At 37.7% G+C, this 24,916-nt stretch overlaps 1 protein-coding gene across 2 annotated transcripts; it reads right to left on the reverse strand.

Annotated features, from left to right (window-relative positions):
* Positions 1-37: 37 nt before the first annotated feature.
* mtmr9 (myotubularin related protein 9) lies at positions 38-24,536 on the reverse strand. Of its 2 annotated transcripts, none has more exons than XM_065257243.1 (11): positions 24,444-24,536; positions 23,538-23,720; positions 22,601-22,709; positions 22,106-22,231; positions 21,691-21,864; positions 21,395-21,612; positions 16,879-17,040; positions 11,938-12,079; positions 11,430-11,650; positions 9,676-9,827; positions 38-1,264 (listed from the first exon to the last, which is right to left on the reverse strand). In XM_065257243.1, exons 2-11 carry the CDS (start codon positions 23,717-23,719, stop codon positions 1,101-1,103), a joined length of 1,650 nt encoding a protein of 549 aa, XP_065113315.1. In that variant the 5' UTR covers position 23,720; positions 24,444-24,536; the 3' UTR covers positions 38-1,100. The 2 variants fall into 2 exon arrangements, with proteins under 2 accessions (XP_065113315.1, XP_065113314.1); XM_065257242.2 differs by lacking the exon at positions 24,444-24,536 and adding an exon at positions 24,264-24,389.
* Between the last annotated feature and the right edge of the window lie 380 nt (positions 24,537-24,916).

The raw sequence follows: 24,916 nt of genomic DNA on the forward strand, positions 1-24,916 counted from the left end.
ATATAGTCATTTCAAGCATGCAAACATCAAATGGCTGTACATTAAATGATAATTTTAATGCCCACATAATGTAACATACTTCAGCTTAACAATTCTATCAGTAATACATTTTGTACATCAAGGCCTGAAACAATACAAACAATAAGACGCTTATACAGTGGCAAATCTTAATGATATATGTCAGTGAATCTATTTAAGTGCCAGAATGACATCAATTAAAAAATGATTAACTTGTGCACATTTCCAAAACACCTTACAACAACGTCCAGTCTATTTCCAGTATCAAAACCTTCCATGAACTCAAAACCATTCATACATGCCGTAACCTATTTGATAACCTATGAAATGTGTAGGCTAGAGTGGTCTTGAATATCTGAAATTTGGACCAAGACCCCTTTAAGCATAAATTTTCATTCACCTGCATACATTTTGATTTTGCATATGCAATCATTTACTCTTTTAATATATTCATGTGTGTTTACCCATGCACAAAAGGGGGAGGGATCTTATACCTATCAAATTCGGCAATTTATTTATTATGTGTACAGCATCTCTTTGGAAGAAGTTATAGATTATGTAAGATTCTTTCCAAATTGTTTCCCTTTTAAGACCGCTATTGGTTTATAGCTATATTGTCTATTGCACTGTGTGGCACAGGACTTAAACTAAACTATGGCACATGAGTAATCCCTTTTCTCGTGTAAACCAAAACACAATTTCTAAACAAAGTCTTGTAGTGAAATGACATCCAGATCTGGAACACTTTTTTAAAGTGTCAGCTTGATTGAAACAACCAAGCAAGAATAACAGGTGCTCTGATATTGGCATAGTGTTTGAATGACAATATTTAACCACAATGACACACTAATACAGCTGCGAATCAAGTGGCAATATATTCAAATAAATGTATAATGCCTGTTAAAAGGCAAATTCGACATTAACATGGATAAAGTTAAGCAATTGAGTAAGGAAAGGGAAGCATGGGCAGAAGAAGAAGGGATGTGTGTACATACACTATGTGCATGGAAGAGCCTCTTCAGTAGTAAAGATAAGGAGAATCAGGAGTGTTGAAATCTCTCAGTACGTTGGACTGGTTTGTTTTACGGTGTCTGCAGTGGGCCGTCCTCGGTCTCGAGCTGGGCCAGCTGCCTGCGCAGGCTGTTCACTTTGTTCTGCAGCTCCTTGTTGTACTCTATAATATGGACCATCTCCTGATTGGCCTCATCTAAACACTTGGTGGAGCGATTCCAGCGAAGAAATACTCCTATAGAAGGAAAAGTGCATACGTTTGAATAGGAGTGTAAAGCAGACACCTAAAATCGATAAGATGCTGGAGATGTGATCATGTGCTGTTTAACAATAATCTTAGTTGAATGGTAAATTTTCCAGAATTAAAAGTTGATGTTGTGTAAGTACCTTAAGACATTACAGAATACCACACAAGTCCATACAAACATTTATGTTGTCCAATCTCTATATAAAGTATTTCAATTGCACAAACCCTGGATTAAATTAGCGTTATGCAATCGTGTAGTAATACTGGAATCTTTAATGACATGTGACATCATTGGTCCCATGTTTCTTAATGATGAGCATACGGGTCAATACTCACCCAACTGTGAAATTAACACTCAAATGATGTTGTTTTTCAAATTACTCCGACTCTTACATTCTCTGTGTGCAATTCTTACAAGAATGAAGACTAAATTTTAAAAGAAAATGTATTTTTAAACCACCTAATTTTAATTAAATTCTTAAAATTTCTTCCTTAAACCCAGCCCAGTATGAGTCAAGTTCATTCATACTGGAATATAGCCTGTGCTTCCTGTTATATGCTGTGGAATGTGCAATTTACAATATGCTACTTCTTTTTTTACATTTTAAAGACTCACATCTAAACAATTTAAGCATTTGTATTGCTTTCCATGAAATTAAAATAATGGGGACCGAAGCATTCAAGCTTCATAAAAAATACAAAGACACCATTTCAATATTACAAAAGAAGTTCAATTGATTGATCTAGGCCAGTGGTCACCAATCTTGTTCCTGATGATCTACTTTCCTGCAGAGTTTACCTCCAACTTCAGTCAAATACACCTAAACCTGCTAATCAAGCTTTTTTCGCAGGTGTGCTAAAGCAGGGTTGGATCTAAAGTATGCAGCAGGGTTGATCTACAGAAACAGGGTTGGGGACAACTAATCTATACTGTTGGCAAAAGATGTCCATTTTGAAATATAGGAGTTTTACAACGATAACTACATTAGCGTCCACATCATCGGATGATAACGATAACTTTATGCTAATTTCGGTCACAGGCATGGCACTTGTGCAAAGCACTTGCCTTTAATGGCATTAACTAATATTGCATATTTCTTGAATGAACTCTTTCCCCGCCATTGACGAGGTTACTCGTCAATTAAGAGAAAACGCTCCTCTGCCAATAACGAGTATTTCTTGCTTTCCCTTAAAGCTTTCAGCTAATATTCACAAAGTGGTGCTGTTTTGCAACTTATAAAACCCGGAAGCATCGCCCTAGGGCAAACAGCTGTATGTCCTTGTATGTTATGAGGATCGCTCTTTATCTGATCTCCACCAAAAGTCCTTTACAAAAATGAAATTATCTTAGCTTTTTGCTCAAAATTAGGTGTTTTTGAAGAAACCTACCCATATTTGAGAGGTGATAAAAAGAGAACTAATGAAGGTTGGATGACACTTTTTTGTTTGGAAATTATTTTGTTATATATTGTATGTTTATACACTCACCTAAAGGATTATTAGGAACACCATACTAATACTGTGTTTGACCCCCTTTCGCCTTCAGAACTGCCTTAATTCTACGTGGCATTGATTCAACAAGGTGCTGAAAGCATTCTTTAGAAATGTTGGCCCATATTGATAGGATAGCATCTTGCAGTTGATGTAGATTTGTGGGATGAATATCCAGGGCACGAAGCTACCATTCCACCACATCCCAAAGATGTATTATTGGGTTGAGATCTGGTGACTGTGGGGGCCATTGTAGTACAGTGAACTCATTGTCATGTTCAAGAAACCAATTAGAAATGATTCCATCCAAAGTAGCCATCAAAGGATGGGTACATGGTGGTCATAAAGGGATGGACATTGTCAGAAACAATGCTCAGGTAGGCCGTGGCATTTAAACGATGCCCAATTGGCACTAAGGAGCCTAAAGTGTGCCAAGAAAACATTCCCCACACCATTACACCACCACCACCAGCCTGTACAGTGGTAACAAGGCATGATGTATCAGGGCTTGACATTAACTTTTTGAGGAACTTGTCCTTCGGACAAGTAAATTTATGTTTCACTTGTCCATGCACAAAAGTCACTTGTCCGGGTAAAGATTTATAATATAATTAATTTTTTGTGTTTTGCTAATCAGTGGCGGAGCAAGGGATTTTTCATAGGGGTGGCAGGCAGGGGCCGGCAGTTACTCTGGGGTGGCATATAAAATCTCTATCATCCAACCTTAAAATACTTTTAAGTATTATAGGTGCATTAATCACAATGATGTATAACATACAATTGCTACAATACTTTAATTTCCATTAAAAATGAAATGAGATTAACATACAATTTATAGTCATAATTCAACCTCAAGTTTTTTTTAAACTATTTAATCAAATAAAACTTTTGAAATTTACTTTGAAACCAGAATTTATACCTCCCATTGCTGAAAAAACTATAGAGACCAGAAAATCACGTGAATTTTGTAGGCCATAGAAATTTATTTTACTAAGATTCATTTGGCTGCTTCTTGCTACTCTTTCTGAAGAAGGATGCTATATCTGCTGCCTTTCTCTTCATTTTTCCCACATTTCAATGATTGTCTGACATTAAAACACTAAAGCAAAACATTAAAACATAACCATGTTTTAAAAAACGTATTAGGGTAAATGTATCCAGATTGTCTGTTATATATAAAATCAATCTTAATCCTAGCATTTACGCTGTAATGTTTGTGTGGGATTTTTTAATGTACAGTGACGAATTCTGTCAGATTCAAATCGGCTGTCGCACGGCGCAAACACACGTAGGCGCGCTAAAAGATAGATTCTCATTATAAAACAGATTCTTAAACAAGATTTTAAGCCCATTATGTTTTTTACCGAACTTTAGAAGAGAAAAAATAAAGAATGCGGTTGAAGTGTCTGTCATTTATATTCACGCCGGAGCCTGAAGAAACATCACTCATCGCAGCTTGTTTAGTAACAATAACAGCAAGGTGTAAACGTGTGTGTGTGTGTGTGTGTGTGTGCGTGGGCGCGATGCGCTCTCTGTTCAATATTCCGCTCGGTGTTTGCGCTGCGTATTCTGCTCTGTCGTTAACGGCACATAACGTTAAAGGAACACGCCCACATTTTGGGAATTTAGCTTATTCACCGTATCCCCCAGAGTTAGATAAGTCCATACATACCTCTCTCATCTCCGTGCGTGCTGTAACTCTGTCTGACGCAGCCCCCGCTAGCTTAGCTTAGCACAAAGACTGGAAATGCATGGCTCCAGCTAGTATACTGCTCCCAATAAGTGACAAAATAACGCGATCATTTTCCTATTTATGTGTTGTGATTTGTATAGTCAAACCGTGTACAAATAACAAGGTGATATGAGACACAGCGATCTTTTAACAGTATACATACTGAGAACTATATTCTCTGAAGACGAAGCACTGCCGCATGGGCGGAGTGATTTGCACAACTCTGACCGAACTCTCTGCTCCTCACCAGGGGCTTCTCGTGTGCTGCGAGCAGATCACTCCGCCCATGCGGCAGTGCTTCGTCTTCAGAGAATATAGTTCTCAGTATGTATACTGTTAAAAGATCGCTGTGTCTCATATCACCTTGTTATTTGTACACGGTTTGACTATACAAATCACAACACATAAATAGGAAAATGATCGCGTTATTTTGTCACTTATTGGGAGCAGTATACTAGCTGGAGCCATGCATTTCCAGTCTTTGTGCTAAGCTAGCGGGGGCTGCGTCAGACAGAGTAAAGGGCGATTTATAGTCGTGCGTAGGTGCTACGCCGTAGCTACGGCGTAGGCTATCCGTAGCCTGTGCGTAGCTCTGCGTAGCCTGACGCGCACCTCACAAAATTCCTAACAGCGCGTCGGACCTACGCGGACCGCAAGCTCTGTGATTGGTCCACCAGAACCCCTCCCGTCAGGTACAAAAAACTGCGTCATAGGTATTTCCGGTTGAGACGGTGAAAACAAAGATGAGCCAAGTCGAGGAGTGATTTAACTAAAACTGCAACATAAGTCGCTGTTTATTTACTTACATCATTGCTGGTCTTCTCAAATTATACACAACAAGTTGCTATTTTTTCTTCGTTTGTGGGTTAACTTGCTTAGCTTCTTCTGTGACGACTTCTGCTGCTACTGTGGTTACACGCGTGATTACTGCCAACCAGCGGTTTCGCGTGTCTTTGCACGTCGACGCGGACGGCGACGCACAAGTATAAATGAAAACCGACGCGGAACCTACGCCGTCGCTGCTACGCTGTAGGACCTACGCACGAGTATAAATCGCCCTTTACAGCACGCACGGAGATGAGAGAGGTATGTATGGACTTATCTAACTCTGGGGGATACGGTGAATAAGCTAAATTCCCAAAATGTGGGCGTGTTCCTTTAAGTAACATTGTTTGAAATTTAACTTGTCCAGTCGGACATCTAATTTTCTCTTACACTTGTCCTTCAAAAAATCCACTTGACCCGGACAAGCCTTAATGTCGAGTCCTGATGTATCAATGTTCTCATTCTGTTTACGCCAAGTTATGACTCTACCATCTGAGTGTCTCAACAGAAATCGAGACTCATCAGACCAGCAACATTTTTCCAGTCTTCCATTGTCCAATTTTGGTGAGCTCTTGCAAATTGTAGCCTCTTTTTCCTATTTGTAGTGGAGATGAGTGGTACCCAGGGGCGTCGCTAGACCCCTTTTACTGGGGCACGTGCCCCAGTGTAAATCTTTTGTGCCCCAGTGTAAATCTCAAGTTTAAATTTTAGCAGTTAACTAGTGCAATCCTTTACAAAGACAATCGCGGCAATAACGGATCTTTATGCAAAGTAGTTAATCAATTTAGGCTTGTAAAAGCGACGATGCGTTCGCATTGACGCGTGCACGCACGTATCCATGGCCGCGCGCGTTTGCGTTCACCGCGCACAACCGCATTCAAAAGGTGACGCCACGCGAGTGCTTATGAAAGCATAACGAAACTAAAGTAAGTTTCTAAATAATAATGCTAATATTATTTTGACTCGATCATTATTGGCTTCTGTAGATGGACATCAGAAATGTTTTGTGCGAAGCAGGGAAAGAGAAGAAGAAAGGAGAGATGAAACGTTTAAGGGAGGTTAGACAAACTACATCCTGACCCTGTCAGGTCTCAAACATTAGAGGAAAAATCTCTGGAAACCTCTTGTCAAGTCTAAAGAATTGCATTGTTGCTGAGAAAATCAACAGATGTATGTGTTATACTGTTCTGTATTTTCAGATATGAAATTAATATTTAGTTTACTAATATTTAACTCTAGGACATAACACAAACAGTTAGCAGTAACTGTGACTGAGATTATATAGTATAGCAGTCATAAAATGACTGGTTTCTTAAAATATTCTTGTAAAAATAAGTTATTAATCATTGCTATCATTGTATAATGTAGAAAATATTTCTCTGCTGTCATTATTTCCAAATATGTTATGCCATTTATGCCTCCAAACATGTTAATAATGTTAGGTATGATGAAGAATACACTTGTATCTTTCGCAGTAACTGTTGCACTGTAGAATAGTGGGTTAAGCAAAGGACATAGTATAGAAGTGTTGCACACCTCTTGCACACAGCAGGCTTTCAAAAAAAAGTCAGCAAAAAATGGGGGGCCTGTGCCCCAGTAGAGCTTTATGTCTAGCAACGCCCCTGGTGGTACCCGGTGGGGTCTTCTGCTGTTGTAGCCCATCCGTCTCAAGGTTGTGCGTGTTGTGGCTTCACAAATGCTTTGCTGCATACCTCAGTTGTAACGAGTGGTTATTTCAGTCAAAGTTGCTCTTCTATCAGCTTGAATCAGTCGGTCCATTCTCCTCTGACCTCTAGCATCAACAAGGCATTTTCGCCCACAGGACTGCCGCATACTGGATGTTTTTCCCTTTTCACACCATTCTTTGTAAACCCTAGAAATGGTTGAAAGATCCTACCTTAGATCCTCATGTGCAGAATATTTTTATTATTGTGTTTTTAGTTTATTTATATAATCATTTCATAATCATTAGTTATCCATATAATTGTTTATTTGATTATTTAATATCATTTTATCATTATCAATTATATTATTATCATTTTTATTACATTATTTTTCATTTATTCATTATTATATTTCTATATTTTATGATATCATTCATTAATTCATTGTATTTCTATATTTTTTATATCTCTTGGTGGTTCAGTTTCATAGAGCTGTTCTGTCTGTGTGTACACAAGATAGATAAAGAGAATGTTTATGGAAGCCCAAGGTCTAAGGGATGTTGCAGCTGAGCAATTTGGATATAACCATGCATGCTGTATTCATGTGGGTAGACGAGGTTTGAACATTGGGACGTATGCAACTGAAACTAAACTGTCCATCAATAAAACTCTGTTCTATTTTTATCATCTAAAACCTTTGTCTCACGCCTCTGTTTGTGCTCTCCTCTAGCAACGATTGATCAACCTTTTAACTGACAGATGCCTGTTAAACAAGTAAACTTATATTTTCTGACGTGATCTGACGTCTGGGGCTGGATCGTTTTTTATTTTGTCTGTGGTGTGGAGACCAGATCTAACATGGTTGTGCCCGAAAATCCCAGTAACTGAGCAGATTGTGAAATACTCAGACCGGCCTGTCTGGCACCAACAACCATGCCACGCTCAAAATTGCTTAAATCACCTTTCTTTCCCATTCTGACATTCAGTTTGGAGTTCAGGAGATTGTCTTGACCAGGACCACACCCCTAAATGTGTTGAAGCAACTGCCATTTGATTGGTTGATTAGATAATTGCATTAATGAGAAATTTAACAGGTGTTCCTAATAATCCTTTAGGTGAGTGTATATTCAAATAAGAAAATTTTCTGGAAGGCATTAAACTTTTGTGAAAACCATGAAAATGGTGGCAGGGAAAGAGTAAAAAACTTGCAATTTACATGTTTCTGAATTTGTAAATATGCTGTTGTTGCATTTACACAGAGGGTAACCAGCAGATTTCCAAAACATTCTGCGTTTCACATAACCTTTTGGCGTGGCCATTGTGGTAGGAAAAAGCATTACATAGTGAATTTCACAGCAACTGCATCAGTGCTGGATACCAGAGGTCATTTTATGTTATACACCTCAGCAATGAGCTTCTTAATCTCCACATTGTCATCTTTCAAATGCGCGTAAAGTTAAAATAGATTTGATTGGCTGTCAATGGTTTATTGTTCATCAGGTGGAAAAAATGGCTCAGAAAGTAATCCCAATAATATTGTTCACTGCATTTGTATCATCATAGTTGTGGTGTGAACTCTGCTATTCTCTTTAATATTAAACAATTTTTAAAACAAATTTTTTTATAATTATAGTTACGATTATAATGTGAACTGACCTTTAGTCTTATACTGTATGTGGTGAATGCTAATAAACTACTGCAAGGTGTGTGCAAACTTTTTACAGGTAGTGTAGTTATACGTTCTAAACATATCTGTGAGTTTGCTCATGTGACTGAAAGTAACCCCCCGTGGTATTAAACTCAGTCTGCTTGGCTGGTTTAACTGACTGACTTGCTTTCACTGCACCTTTAAAACAAGAGGCATGACAGGCTCTATAGGTGAGGCTTAAAAGGCTTATATGTGAGGTCATAGGATAATGCATTTGTGCCACATAGGCTCTCTATTGCATTGAAAGATATGAGACAATTGCACACGCATACCATAGAAAACCAGATTATTACTATAAAAACGCTTTAATTATGTTACTTCTGGATCCAAATGAAGTTAAGCTAAAGTAAATTTGTATCTTTTTTACTGCTTACAGACTTTGCATTGTCACTTGATCATAAACAAAACCTGAAATTGGTTAAATATTTTATACATAAAATCAACATTAACTTATACATTTAGTATTTTTTTATTAATGTCTTGGAAACCGCCCCTTTACTCTTTCTCCATTTTGGGTTGGCTCACTAACACTCGGAGATAACTATGCATTAGTCACATGACGGCTTATCTCCAAGCTACCAGACTGTTTGCAATAGCTGCAGGGTCTGGTATGTATTAAAAAAACTACCATAAACATTTATACTATAGAGGAAAATATCTCAATGATCGCCACAGAAGATACAAGGTATTTTCAATATATAAGACACACAATCTCGACCATTTACAAAACATACTTCAATCTTACAATCCACACACATTCTTTTAACACCTTGCAGACCTAAAGCAAGAACACTGCACAAACATCACACTCCTGCCCTCTAGAGGTTAAAATCATAAAAACAATATCAAATATTTTATTGATAATGTGCACCTACTGGCTATTTACCATTTAATCTTAACATACAGTTTTAAACAACAATTGTATTTATAATACGAAAAGGAGTATATAATGATGAAATGAAGTTTGTTTGGTGCTCACCCTCCCAAAGCAGAAGACTCTGAGGTGCCACAGATGGCCAGATGACCAGGTTATTTGGCTCGTACAATGGGTTAAGAAATCTCTCCAGCTCCGGAGGTCTGTTCACCCATGACCACAGAGACACAGTCTTTTGAGACAGCTGCAGCTTCTCCCTGAAACATAAAAACACAGTTTTCATCCATTATCTTGCAATTACATTTAAAAGTCTTTTAGGGAGTCCACACTTCAAGACCACCGGCTGAATGTCTGAATCTTTAGTGAAAACACTGTAGGAGTTACTACAGGATTTCAAGGTGACGTGTGTCGCATTCTTTAATGGTACAACTGGAAACAAAGCCAAACTGTGATTGGTTGCTTTACATATAAGTCAGATGGCCTCTTGGACAGTCTTTGGCCAATAAAAGCCACCATGGAGGTCTGTCTACATGAATAAAGGTGCAAAATGAAAAAAGAAAGCGAAAATCTATGGGGTATTGTGAAGAGGACGATATGTCAGACCCAACAATGCAGAAGAGCTGAAGGCCACTGACTATCACAGCAACCTGGGCTCTCATAACACCTGAGCAGTGCCACAGACTGATCCACTTCATGCCACGGCACATTGGTGCAGTAATTCAGGCAAAGAGAGCCACAACTAAGTATTGAGTGCTGTACATGCTCATACTTTTCATGTTCATACTTTTCAGTTGGCCCAGATTTCTGAAAATCCTTTCTTTGTATTGGTCTCAAGTGATATTCTAATCTGAGATACTGAATTTGGGATTATCCTTAGTTGTCACTTTTAATCATTAAAATTAAAAGAAATAAACATTTTAAATATAATATATTTATTGATGATATTCTAATTATATGACCAGCACCTGTATATTTCTGTAAAGTTATGTTTACAACAGTTAAAAAAAAAAAACAGGGATTCTTCAATAAACATTACCAAAGAGTAAATGTTTGTCTGACAATGTGACCGAGAGATAAAACAGTTCCTGAAAGATTGGCCCTGTTTAAATACTATTGAAGCCAATGATGCTCTTGTTTCCTGCTTGATTATAAATATCTTCCTTTGTGTTCAGCCAAACAAAAAATTAATACAGGTTTGTACCAACCTGAGGGTGATTAATAATGACATAATTTTTATTTTTGGGTGAACTATCCCTTTAAGGATGAACAAAAAGCCAAAGTCTTGGAGATACTTAATACAGTAAAATAAAGATGTCATGCTCTTGAGTTACTGCATCTAGAAAACCAAATAAAACAAACAAATAAAAGTACACAAAGAAGTGAAATCTTGGGTCTGAAGGTCAGATTTGTGACATCATACCACATTGTGCCACACATTGGCAGTAAATGACTCCAATCACCATGCCAGAACATTACACACATACCTAACACACATTCAGTTAACAAATAAAAAACATTACCCAATATGTTTATAAAACTATCCTCAGACACAAAAATGCCGGGCCAGATACAAGATGACCTTTTCTGAGGCATGTTTGACTGAAGGGGTGATGACCCCCTGCCAACAACCCTATCTTTCTACGGTCAGGGTCTGTAATGTTTAACATGTTACACATGTTACACATGTTTTTTTTTGCAGATGTGAAGTCTAAACTGTGCTGGCTGGTTAGAGATGAGGTGTGATGGATGTTTTTACAACAAGGTAATGCACGCTATGTGAAGGTGTATGTGAAAATATGTCAGTTGTGGTAATGACAGAACCATGCAGGAAAGTGAGAGTAATGTATGGAAATGCTAACCTCTCAGCCACACTGTTTCCAAGGAAAGTGCCAAACTGTGAGGCATAAGTGTGTTCGAAGAGCATGATGAGGAACTTCTCATTGAACTGGAATGAGCAGGGGAACTGCCGGAGGATTTGCCACACGCAATCCAGGAAGAGCAAGAACACAGGGGCTTCACTCCGCAGCCTCCAATTTGAATACGCAGACTGAGCGCAGCGCTGTTGGAACGGGTGACCTGCCTAAAGATTAAGGTTACTGTAGGTCAGAGTAGGCCATCACATATTACACAAAGAAAAAGTGCCGATCATGTGACATTTCAATGTTATTTAAATACAACCATCTCATTGTTTATATAAATACAATGGTACTGTACTTTTTGACAGCTACAATAAAGATGCATGATATTGTTTAACACAGAACCAATATTATTCAATACCACCACATCTGATATTTGATTTCATAATAGCAAAATAGGGAACTGAATAAGACAAAGCACAATTTGACTTTTCTCAGAAACCTCTCTTACCTGCAACCACTCTCGTTCAATCAGAGTTTCAAATCCCCGGATGGTTCTGCATGCCGGATCAAGGATGATCTGGGCCAGAGCGGTCACCTGCAGGGTGGAATCTGTGCCCTCTGTGCCATGAACCAAAACTGAAGCCCCTTCCCTATAAAACAATACAAACACCACACATAAATGCTGTTTACACCTGGTATTAAGATACTCTAGAAGTAAAAAAAAACTGTAATTCATTTGTGAATCCAATCGAACAAGATGCATTTTAATAACAGGTTTAAACAGGGCCTATAAGTTGCCCATTTGTACTGTAGTTCGAAATTTTGCTTGTTTGTTTCAGCACCATGTCAGGTGGCGTGATCTGGGGACAGTACTGCATGTGGTCCGTATCAATAGGTCAAGGTTTGTCTAGCTAGCATTGTCCAGTAATGTCCTGCTGATAGTTGAACTACATTTCTGACCAAATACAATTCTGCAAGTACCATATGAATTGCAAACGTTTTGATTTAGGTATGTGGTTTTTAGAAATATGGAGAACAAAATCAAACAGACTTTTAATATTGTAGTGCTTTAAGCGAGTATGAGTATTGCATTTTTTATAAGATACAGTATTTTATATAAAGCCCTTTTCACACACAGATTACAGAATGTACACAGTAAAATGCGTCCCGGATTTGTCTGTGATCATTTTAATTTTTGGTTTATTCACAGTGCCAATGATTTTCTGTAATATTCACACATACAGTAAAGATCCCATTAAGAGACGTGATGTATTTAAAGTCCTGCACTTCGTCGTTTTTTTTCACCTACGTCTGAAGTTTGCTAATTATCTGTAATTTCTACAACCCAAAATCAGAAAAAGTTGGGACACTGTAGAAATTGTGAGGAAAAAAGGAATGGAATAATTTACTAATCTCATAAACTTATATTTTATTTACAATAGGATATAAATAACATATCAAATGTTGAAAGTGAAACATTTTGAAATGTCATGCCAAATATTGCCTCATTTTGGATTTCATGAGAGCTACACATTCCAAAAAAAGTTGGGACAGGTAGCAATAAAATCACATACAGGAATGCTAATGTAATGGAAATCACAACATGGGCTCAGGCAGGGTTCTTGCAGGTTTCAGCAAGTTAAATTTAAGACCTTTTTAAGACCTTTTAAGACCATTATGAGTAAAATTTAAGACCAACACGACACATTACTTGAAGCATTCGAATGATCTCAGAAATTTTCAAAACATTCTATTTTTATGGATTCAGTTATAGAAAAATATAAAATAAACACACTATTAAAACAAATACTCAAAATACACGGAAATACACTATGCTTAACCCTATTAGACCACAAGTGTTTGCGCCGACAAATTCTATCCATAGCCCTTTAGGAAGAGACTGACAATGGAAGTCCAAAAAGCTGGGCCGTCACGTGATTCATGGAGACTTCAGTTAGTTCCTGGAAGCTCATAGTGAGCCATTGAAATACACTGAGTTAGAGGCAAAGAGCTGTGATTTTTCTTAATTAATAGTCAAGAAATGCATTGATTTACAATATTTATATATCACACTAATATGTGCAAGTAGTATTTTTTATACAATTCTATCAACAATGTTTTTTGACAAATAAAATCCACTAATAAGAGATTACTTAAACTAAGGCCTAGTCCTGTTTTAAGCTAATCCCTGTCCAGGAAACCACCCCATAGAGCTTATGCATGTTTATCTGCATTAAGAAAACAAAATTGACCATTAAAAGGCTGTTCGTGGTTTATTATGTGTTGCTAACGTTATCCACGAAGAGCCGGAGGTCCCATTTCTAGGTCTTATTTCAGAATATTAACATTAAAATTTAACTTTAAATTATTGATTATTATTTTTAGTTAATCGTAAATTGTTGTAATATGCTTATTATGACTTGGGAATGTAATGCTCAGTTAACTTAACTAATAAACCAGGCTTGATAATGTATGCAGCAGCCTTCCTATTCGACCTCCGGAGGATAAAGCCTTCAGATTAAGAAACGCTCTGATTCTACCGCTATTCATTTAACCATAACTCATGAAGCATTTGCGCTATGAAAAAGTTTGAATTGTTCCTAAAAGAAGAGAATTGCGCTTTTTGTAATATATGGTTTATTACGGTACTTTCTTGCTTTCCGTCTGCCAATCGCTGCTGTTTGTTGAGAGCTGAAGGGGAAGCGCGTTAATTTCGAGTGCATTGCAGCAGAGAGCAATATTAAAGTCAAAGAAGTAAACGCGCTTTGAGCAGTGAGGTAAACAAAATCCTCCAAAGTGAAAACTGTGTAACACTAAAGTTGACTCGCTGTTGGTGGCTCGTGACTCGACGGCCCGGCTGTTTAAGTTGATTTTCAATAAAGTAGATTTTTTTCCGGCTTCTGGGTCCTCTGTTTCAGAACCTGGCTAATACTCAGATAAGCCATGGGCTAGTTGGTTAAATTAACCCAGAAAAGATTTTTGCTTACACAAAACTAAGTTTAAGGTTTGTTTCTTGCCCAGCCCACAGTATACATTCAGACAACAATACCTGTAATATAGGTAATGGCACGATTTGCGTAGATTATGATAAGTGGATAAGTGCGGACGCCGGTTTCTTTTTTAGAGACCCACCCATCTTTCTGCCTCCGCCACTGATTAGTTCTTCAGCGTTTTACATTACTATTTTATTTTCTGCAGACAACGCTTTTCGGGAATGAACGGAGGTAAGAAATTTAAGACTTGGGTAAATTAAATTTAAGACCTAGGATAAAAATCTGGGCGTTTTCAAGACTCACATCACTGCAGGACTATGGTTTAAAAGGATGACGTGATTTTCGGAAATACAGTCAGTCAGGTGCAAAATGTACGTATCTCATATTTAAACATCAAACGTCAAGATATACCAGAGAGCCATACGAGCATTTACATTACATCTTGACTGAGGTAAGAGGACGACACGACACAGCTAAACGCTAAAATGAGAGCAAAACACTTAAAGCTGCTTAATGTTATGAAGCTTGCTTTGACTGGACGTGTTTAAAAGTGCGCTGTTTATGATGCACATCCACAAACGGAGTTAAACTTTCTTTTTTTTTAGATAACTTAGTTGAAAACTTAGTTGAAGTCTTACATTTTATGCAGATAGATGCACGTTGTACATTTATGTTGTATAAAGGATTAATATTATGCAGAGTGCGTCATATAGAAAGCGCTTCGGTTTGTGTTTATTAACCCTTTAGTTTCACTTCATCACGCAGCTTTTCCTGTTAGAGGTTTCTGTTAAAAACATTTAATAAGGAATCTAGTATGAGTTCATTGTTCTGTCAGTTTCTTTGAAATTAAGTTTTATTTGAGTGTTTTTAATAAAAATATTAAAATTTTCACCATGACGTGTACGCCCCGCCCCTTTGATTGCCCCGCCCCCAGTTAATCGAGTACTCGTTCTTCAGACCTATGGATTAATCGAAATGAAAAAATGACATAAATGCACATCCCTAGTTAGCTAATGCTGCTAAAGATACTATTGTCTCAATCAGATCTATTTTTAACTTAAAGCGCTAAAATAGGCATAATGTGTGTCCTTTAAGATCACACAATGTATCAAGCATAAATGGTATATGCTTTTAAAAGAATATCAGACATTTAATCAAGTAGCACGATATTAAACCAGAAAGGCCATTCAAGCTTTCAGCAAGAGAAAAGAAAGAAAAAAAAGGTAATGACTGGAAAACAGAAAAATAAAAGACATAAGCATTACTAACAAAACAAAATAGTGAAGGGTTTCTAAGACTGCAGTCGGACCATTTCATTAAAATGTAAATTATTATTTAATATTATCATTATGGAGTCATTATGGACTCTACTCTCTCCTACCGGCAGCAAAACATCAAAAACACTACTAAAATTGCCTTTTACCATCTTATGAACATCTCTAGACTCCGACAGTGCCTCTCCAACTGAGACCCTTATTCATTCCTTCATCACTTCACGACTCGATTATTGTAATGGTATCCTTTTAGGTCTGCCTAGTAAGGCTACTGACAGACTCCAATATGTACAAAACTCTGCGGCTAGGATGCTTACACACACAAAACTTGGACTTCATATTACTCCAATCCTGAAGAAGCTTCACTGGTTGCCAGTTATATCTCGGATCATTTATAAAATCCTTCTTCTGACGTACAAATCTCTCCATGGACTTGCACCTCAGTACCTTATTGATCTTCTCCAGCCATACAACCAACCACGGTCCCTGCGGTCCTCTGACAAGGACCTGCTCGCTGTCCCGGACGTTTGGAAATAGAGCTTTCTGTGTGGGTGCACCATCACTCTGGAACAAACTTCCTCATGCCATTCGCTCTTCCTCCTGTCTAACAACAACCTTCAAAAAGCAGCTAAAAACACCTCTTCACTGAGGCCAATGGGCGTTAGCTCCGCTCCCCCCTCCCCTCATCTTCCCTTGCTGTTTGTTAAGGGTCCTTGGGTTTATGAAAGGCTGGCGCTATATAAATTAAAGTTATTACTATTATTATTAATATCAGCAGTCTCCCAGTGACCAGGCAAAAAAAACTGTAGCAAAAAAACAAACTGTCCCTGCATCATTGTCCTGGAACCCCCTCAACACAGGAAAAAACTGTGTGTGTGTATGATGTAGATTATTTTTACTAAATCAAATACTACAAACCCGATAATGAAGTATCAAAACAGTCATGGTGGCACAAACCTAATAATGATTATGGTAGATCAACAGCTGTTATTACCGCCACAATGAGCTTTACAACAAATGTTGAGAGAAACAAGGCAACAACGACTTCTGTAATTAACTAAGCATAGTGTTAAAGCAGGGAAAACAGTAATTAGCACAACACGTTGTATGCAGTCATCCTAAGAGATGCTGACACTGGGTGTGTGTGTGTGTGTGTGAGAGAGACATGGAGAAAAGATGTACCTGTCGATACACTGTGCAGCCAGGCAAGCAGTGGTGAGGATTTCTTTAACATGACTTTGCCAGTTAGAAGCTTCTAGTTTACTGAGCCAGCGGTCCATGCTGTGTGACTGATCATTGCAGGCCTCCACCAGCTTTATCAAACTCTCCTGAAGAACACTGGACCTGTAAAAGATCACAGGTCACCCAGTTAATGGTACCCACCCATTTTGTCTTGAGTTATACACTATTGTTCAAAGCGTGAAACATTTGACAGAAACTTAAAAATCTTTTAACCTGAAGGTGTATGTATAAATGTTTGATATTGTCTGCTTATTCCCAGCAAAGGCTGGTTACTTTAAAGATGCTAAAATATAATGCAGTTTTGATTTATTTTGAATAACATAATTCTCATAATTACACTTGTGTTATACTTTAGTTTTGTATTATGTTTACTACTATTCTAAAATCTGGAAAAATGTAAAGAATTAGTGTTTAAAAACTTTTAAACGGTAGTGTATATCTAAAATAATCAGTCCTTATTACTTCTGTTGCGTGTCTGTCGCATGGCAAATGCGTGACGTTTTCTATGCCCTTGCTTACCAGAAGCGTTTTTGATGCGGCGGTGCTGCTGCTAGCCTATTCTGTATACATGTATGTTTCCTATTGATAAACTGACCTGAAAGTGTCTGGTTTCAACTACAAAAACGTCACGTGATTTGGATCGCCCTTGTTCGACGTATTGGGAGACGTATGGAAATGAACTACCTGCAATAGGCTACTTCATGTTAAACATACATATACTGATTTGATTACACAAAGACTTTCGTTCTGTAGCCTGTTGACAGATTCAATAGTTGGAAATAGATCATTTTTAATATTTTTTATTTACAAGTCTGCATTTATGTCAAACAACGTTGTGTCAAATTAACATATAAACCACTTTTTGTGTTCTATTTGGTCTGGAAACGCTTCCAAGACGCTTGGGTGTTAGGGCTGGGTTTCGATTCAAATTTCAAGAATCGATTCGATTCCGATTCTCAAGATCTTGAATCGATTATCATTGTTCGATTCGATTCGATCCGATCTGATCCCATCTTCGAGATTTAGATAAGTGTTTTAAAAAAAAAAGCCCGAAATGGTACAAGATAGGGGGGGATGACCAAAAATCTATTCCACAGAATGAGTCATTTTATTTCATGGTAACTGTATATTTCATAATATACATGTTTTTCAGTTTATATTGTTTTTGGATTATAAAAATGTGCAGTTATTTGCCACTCACTCTAGCTTTTAACTGCTCACCACAGTTTTAAAATATGGACAATTTAAAGTAAATAATGTTAAAGTGAAAATGCCCAGAGGATAACAACAAGTCTTGATAGACAGAATCTTGTTTTTAATTGAGTTATTAATTTTGTAGACTATTGAAGCTATAGTATGCATTGTATTTTGTATTTATGCATACATTACATAAAAAAATAGGCAGTATGTGAAATGAACAGGTATAAATATATGCACAAACCTACAGACAGGATAAATACCTGTATATGAGAGTCGGAGCTCTAGATATATATATTATGACGGGTGCTATAATGTGATGAAGTCTGTTTTAAGGTCTTGATGCTCTTTACTTTCTATTAGACCTTAACATTTGCGTCTCTTTCTCGTCTTTCTGATCAAAGATGTTTGTACTATAAGCGAATTAGGCGTCAAACTAATGCTCCAGCAGCGCACGTGTCACTGATATAAATGCAAGTTTGGTCTTAGCTTGCTTAAAGTTCAGAAAACTTTACAACTATAAGCATCATGTGTAAGAAGAACTCTTTATTTGGTGTCCCGTTGCGCGCGCCTCAAGAAACCTCTGCCCGTCAGAGACCGGCTGCATGAGCACAGAGGGAGGGACAGAGAGAGTTTCGCTGGAGACCTGCGGTGGATTTACTGGCGCTTATTATAAAAATAACACAAATAACTCGTTTATTTGTTATGAGTGGATTATTTTACATATAGATCGCAGCTTTGAGCATTTCTAGAGTTTTCAAAACAACCGCTTGCTTAACGTTACTGACTGCTATGTTCGTTGTTTTAATGTCCTTCCACCTCGCGCGCATGCGTGAATTCAATGACGCGGCAAGTTTAAGTTATTAATTATTAAATCGATTCTCTGAGTTAAGGATCGATCTTTAGAAATAAACATGAAAATCGATTCAGAATCGATGAATCGATTTTTTCAACACAGCCCTATTGGGTGTGGCGTGAAAAATAGGCGTCGGTTCTATTCCTAGCAAGCACGCGTTTTCGGCACGGCTCGTCATGCAGGCGGTGACCACCGTCAAACCTGCTAACATGGGAGCCTAAATAAAAACGGACAGGCCACGCAGCTGAGACGCCACGCATCCGGTGTGAATCGGCCATAATCTACTTAAAGGTGCAATGTGGGACTTTTAGAAGGATTTCTAGACAGAAATGCAATAAAATATACATCAGTGGTTCTCAAACTTTTTCAATGCGAGGCCCCCTTTGTGTACGGTGCATTCCTTCGCGCCCCCCCAAAGAAAATTCATGACAAAAAACAGTTCTAAAACTTCACATTTTAATTAAACAAAACATTACATTATACAAAGTAGTGCTGTCTTATTTTTTTAGGTTTAATTTCACAGAATTCATGATAAATTAATGTATTTTGTAAATGTCATAAAACTGGGGCCCCCTGGCACCATCTCGCGGCCCCCCTGGGGGCCCCAGACCCCAGTATGAGAACCACTGATATACATAACTAATATAATCAGTGGTGCATAAAGACCTTACATAATGAACTGTATTGTTTTTATTACCTTAGAATGAGCCATTTTTATCTACATACACCGCAGGTCCACTTACATGGAAGTCGCCACCATGTTTCTACAGTAGCCCTAAATGGACAAACTGTTCATTTCATCGGACGCACGTCCGTTGTCGCGGTTAAGCGTCTGGTTAGAACTTTACTTCCGGTTTCAGGTTTTTTAATGGTCTGACTAGTTTCTAAACTGAACTCTTGAACAAATACCTTGTCAAAAATAAGAAAATGTTTTGGTTTCCTATGTAATCTACATGTTGTTTATTTTGCTTGTTATATAAATAAAACTACATTAAAAGGACTTTGTTGTTATTTATTTTTAGCAGAGTTTAACGGAAGTTACGTGTTGAACACAAAAGGCGCTTTGTTTATGTTGTTAGTACTGAAACCGTCTGTAGAGCGCTTTTCGTTGCTTTGTGTCCCAAATGGCGCACTTCATGTGGACTTTCGGTATCGTGGCCTTAAAATGTGCGTATTCGGTTAGTATACGACAGTGGTGATCCAAAATGAGCGGGTCCCTGCGGGTAACGAAAAGTGTTAGACCAATATATCACCGTGGCATTATTTACAGACGATTGCAGGTCACGTGACTTAAAACAACCAACCTTTCCATGACAACATCGAAAGCTCAGCCTAACAGCTGATCTTTGCTGATAGTTCCTCATCATTGTGGGAGAGTGCAGTTCATGGTTCCATAGCACCCTCACCTGTTTTTACTATTAGTTAAATATAGTTATTTTAAGTTCAATAAATGTTACTTTTTTAAATTGAGACTTGTAACATTTGGCATAATCGTGTCTTGTTTATTATGCAAATTGAGGGGGCTAAAGCAGTATCGGCTCCAAAAAAAAACAAAAACAAAAATTCGGCAGCCTATATTGGTCATCAGCCAAGGCTGATGAAACAAAAATCGGTATCAGCATCCGCACTAAAGAATCCATATAGGTCGATCCCTAGTTACGAGTCATCCAAAAATATTTTAAGGATATTCGGGTCGTGGTCAGTCGGGTTGTTTGACATAAAGTTGCCAATTAACTATTTTAAAACAATTACTCCTTTTTAAAAATGCGGGCCAGGAAGCAGGTTGGGTAAAAACTGGTATATGTCCCATTTGTCATTTTTATACTCCGAAGTGTGCTCATCAGCACCCCCTTTGCACTCTTAATGCTGTCTTCAGCAAACCCCGCACTTTACCAACCCAGAAGTCCTTGCAAAATAGAAATCAGACAACAGATGGTAGGAGTTCACTATTTCCGGCGTGACACTCATGTCTGTCCCAAAATACAACTCTGGTGCACCCTCGTGAACTCGCGTCAAGGGTCCCTAAGGTCTGCACTACATGATGCCTTTAAAATTTGGACTCTGAGGAATTCCACAAGTCTGGAGTGTGCCATTTGGGACAGGGCCTCAGATGACAACATGTTTGTCCTGTGGCAGCTACCTTAGCTTCTCATTGTGTTTTTCGAAATTGAGGTTGGTTGCAATTCGCAACCTTACACCTTTAAGATAGATTATACCTATTGCAATATATTTTTAAACACAATAAAGTGACATATAAAAACAAGAAGATGCCACTTCACATCTCTGTCAAATGGTCTTTCCTGTCTAAGTGAGCAGTGCTTGGCCAGAGTAAGCTAAAATGTGGACAAGACCTTATGCAGTTTGGTCAAAGGTCTGGTTATGTGGGACTAGGTGAGTACAAACCTCTCAATAGCTTTATGGATCCTCCTCCACTGTGGGTAGTTGGCTTCCTGTTCAAATCCACCTCCCCTGGCTTTAGCCTGCTGCGCCACAGCTATTGTCCGTGTGTCAATGATGTAACCACGCTTCCCTGCACAAAGCGTGGCATTGATCAGTTTTTCATCCTCTTTGCAGCGACGCCCATTGGTTCCAGTTAGCGGCTGCCCTGCTCGCATCATCACCTTGAGACAGAGCAGAGGACAATGTGATTGGATCCGTACCAAACAGATTTACATGATCTCAAAAAGTAAACCGCTAACCATGCCGTTTTTCTTGTGGTAGTAACTTAGCACAGGGAAACGGCCACCATGGCGGAAAGAAGCAGCTTTGGATAGAGTTTCATCATCGATGACTTTCGGCACAGTCAGCACAGAGGGGTAAGAGGGGCACACACTGAAGTCTTTATTCAACTCACTCAGTCTCCATTCATCTGTCTGTGAGGAGAAAGCAGAACTCAGTATCAACTTTGTCCAAGTACATTTATAGTGCATAGTCTGTACGTGCTAACCAAAAGCTTTGTGAAAGGTTAGAGGTTATTGTATTTAAATAATATGTTATGATGCTTTACATTCCCAGAGAGAACATTATCCATCATACACTGAGAAATATTATAACAACTTTTTTTAAAACAAAGTGTTGACCTCAATGTCAAGGCCTCCAGGGATTTAACAATACCATAGACTCCAGATCTTTGAAAGCCTCTTCTGGTTGAAACAACTGCCAGCCATCTTCTATGACCTCAAAGAGAGGACGATAGAAGAACGGATACATCAGTGAGACGGAGTCCAGCGTCGACAGAGCCTGAAAGACAAACATGTACACCCTGAACATTGACACTATAAACAGAGGTTATCTTAGTTAATTTATGAACATGAGCTGGTTTCACATTTGTGCTTGGGGGCACCTATGGGCCGACAGGGGTATGGCATTACTTTGAGATAAGTGAGAGAATGGGGCTTCTTGGTTTTCAAATAAGGTTTAAAATAATTCAAATATTTTAGCCTTATGTTAATCGTTCTACCAAATATAATAAGAAATATTAATTCTATTATTTTTAGTTAATTATTGCTCAGACAAAATCATAATTGCCCCCCATCACTACTAAACTCCTCCTTTTTTAATGAAAAATATTATATTATCCTTATTGAGTGACAATGTGTGCCATCTCACCTCAATTGAACTGACAATATTGAGACACTCATCCATGCCAGGTATGTCCAACTGGATCACTCGCAGATCTTTACATTTTACAATAATAGTTCCAAGTGGCCCGACAAATCTGCACACAATTTTATAAAAAGGGTCATATTTTACGATAAGGTTCAATAAAAAAAAGGTAATGCATTAGGTATCACAAACTAACAATAAATAATGATCTTATTGTGCTTTGCAAATTCATACTTGTTCATAAACGTTGTCTAGTGACTAGACATGCAAAAAACAGTGAGATTCAATGCTATAAGATGTCCTGTCATATTTAAACTCACCGCACTGATCTGTATGTTGCCGTAGATACTATATTGAACAATAAATAAGATCAAAATATTTTAACCGTTTTGTCTCACAAATGTAACGTTTTGCTTACCGGGGACATTTCACAAGACTTTTTGGAGATGTCAAATAAATCTTTGGTGTCTTCAGAGTACGTATGTGAAGTTTTAGCTCAAAATACCATATAGATCATTTATTATAACATGTTAAATTCACACTTTGGAGGTGTGAGCAAAAATGACATCACAGGGGAGCCAAATTCCAATGGCCTATTTTTTCACATGCTTGCAGAAAATGGTTTACTAAAACTAAGTTCCTGGGTTGATCTTTTTCACATTTTCTAGGTCGATTGAAGCACCGGGACCCAATTATAGCACTTTAAAAAAGTTAGATTTTCATGATACGTCCCCTTTAATGAATAATCTATGTACTTTATGTAGCATGACCATATTGAGCACCATATAAGAAGATAACATGATATCATTTTAATATAAAATTGTGCACCTGCATTCAACTGAAAATATAAAGTCAGATACATCTGCGATGGCATGAGGTTCAGCCAATTATGAGAGAATTTTCATATTTGGGTGAACTATTCCCTTAAGTACAGAAGTACCTTTTCTCAATAGAGTCGATGTTGGCATGAAGCAGCCAGAGTTCCTCTGTGTTGTCTTGGCGAGAGGACAGGATGATGTGATGTCCCGTCAGACAAAGAGTTCCCTCCACTTTGGGCATGAAGGGTCGGTGAAGGATCACCCCGTCCACACGAGGGGTTTTAATCAGCTCAGCGAACTCCATTCTGCATACAGAGGTGATGCATTATTGTAGGTAAAAAGTGTATAAAACAGCGTGACACAAAGCGTGCATTACAAAATCTATACTTAGTAATATTTTACTGGTTTATTTAAAAAAGGCCTTGTGCACGATAAACAAAAGCTAATAAACATATCAATAAAGAAAGAAAGGCTATTACTTGAAAGAAACAACGACTGTTTCTTTTAAAAGGTCTCACTTTCTCAAATCCAAGATCAGGACCCCGAGTATAATACAGACAAAACACAAGAAATCGAAAACACTAAGCTAATTCCTAATTTCTTATTACTAGTTTTATAATTTTTTGACATGTCTTGCAGTTGTGTAATTCTCATCATAGTCTACAAGAAATACACCCCCTGCGGATCACATCAACAGTGAACGGACGCACAAACAATAAAACAATAACACACATTTGAATTTTTTTTTCAACCAACATAAAATGGGAGAGACAAACGTCTTTACAAACAGTTACTGTAACAGCATCACTGTATTTATCATATTTGTTTTGGCTCGCTGTACATCATACCGAATATGAAAACAGACGGGATGACTAGCTTTACATCGCTTCGACACAACATAATAGCTCATCCCTACATCCAAAACAGGCCGCATGCAATCAACGAAAGAAAGAAGATGTAATGTAAACAGTCAATAACAATATAGACTTTGAAAACATGCAGTAAGGTTATATTATTGCCCCTCTCACCTGACACCTCCACTTCCTTATCTCGACTGCTTTGTTGGATTGGGCAACAGTCAGCAAGCAAAGTTGAGGCAATGTCGCCATCTACTGGTTTGGCTGAAATAATAAACCCGTTGTAAATTAGAGGCGTTGCAATTCTCAATGCAAAAATATTACAATAATAAAAAATGATACGTATACACTATAAGCAGTGATAGTTGGATCAACTTAAAAAAAATGCTTATATTGGTAACACTTAAAAAAAGTTTTATCAACTTAAATTTTTCACTTGAACGCGTGAAAAAATGTAGGTTGAAAATATATATATATATTTTTTTAGGTTATTCCAACTTGTACTTTTTACAGTTTAGATGTAATTATTTAAATAAAGTTAAATATTGGAATCATTTACACATAAAACACACACATTTGAATAAATTAACTTTAAATGAACCTTAATGTAATAAATGTGGGTCTATTTGTTTGTTTGTTTGTTT

Source organism: Paramisgurnus dabryanus, chromosome 12 (genome assembly GCF_030506205.2).
Source record: "Paramisgurnus dabryanus chromosome 12, PD_genome_1.1, whole genome shotgun sequence".
Taxonomy (NCBI): Eukaryota; Metazoa; Chordata; class Actinopteri; order Cypriniformes; family Cobitidae; genus Paramisgurnus; species Paramisgurnus dabryanus.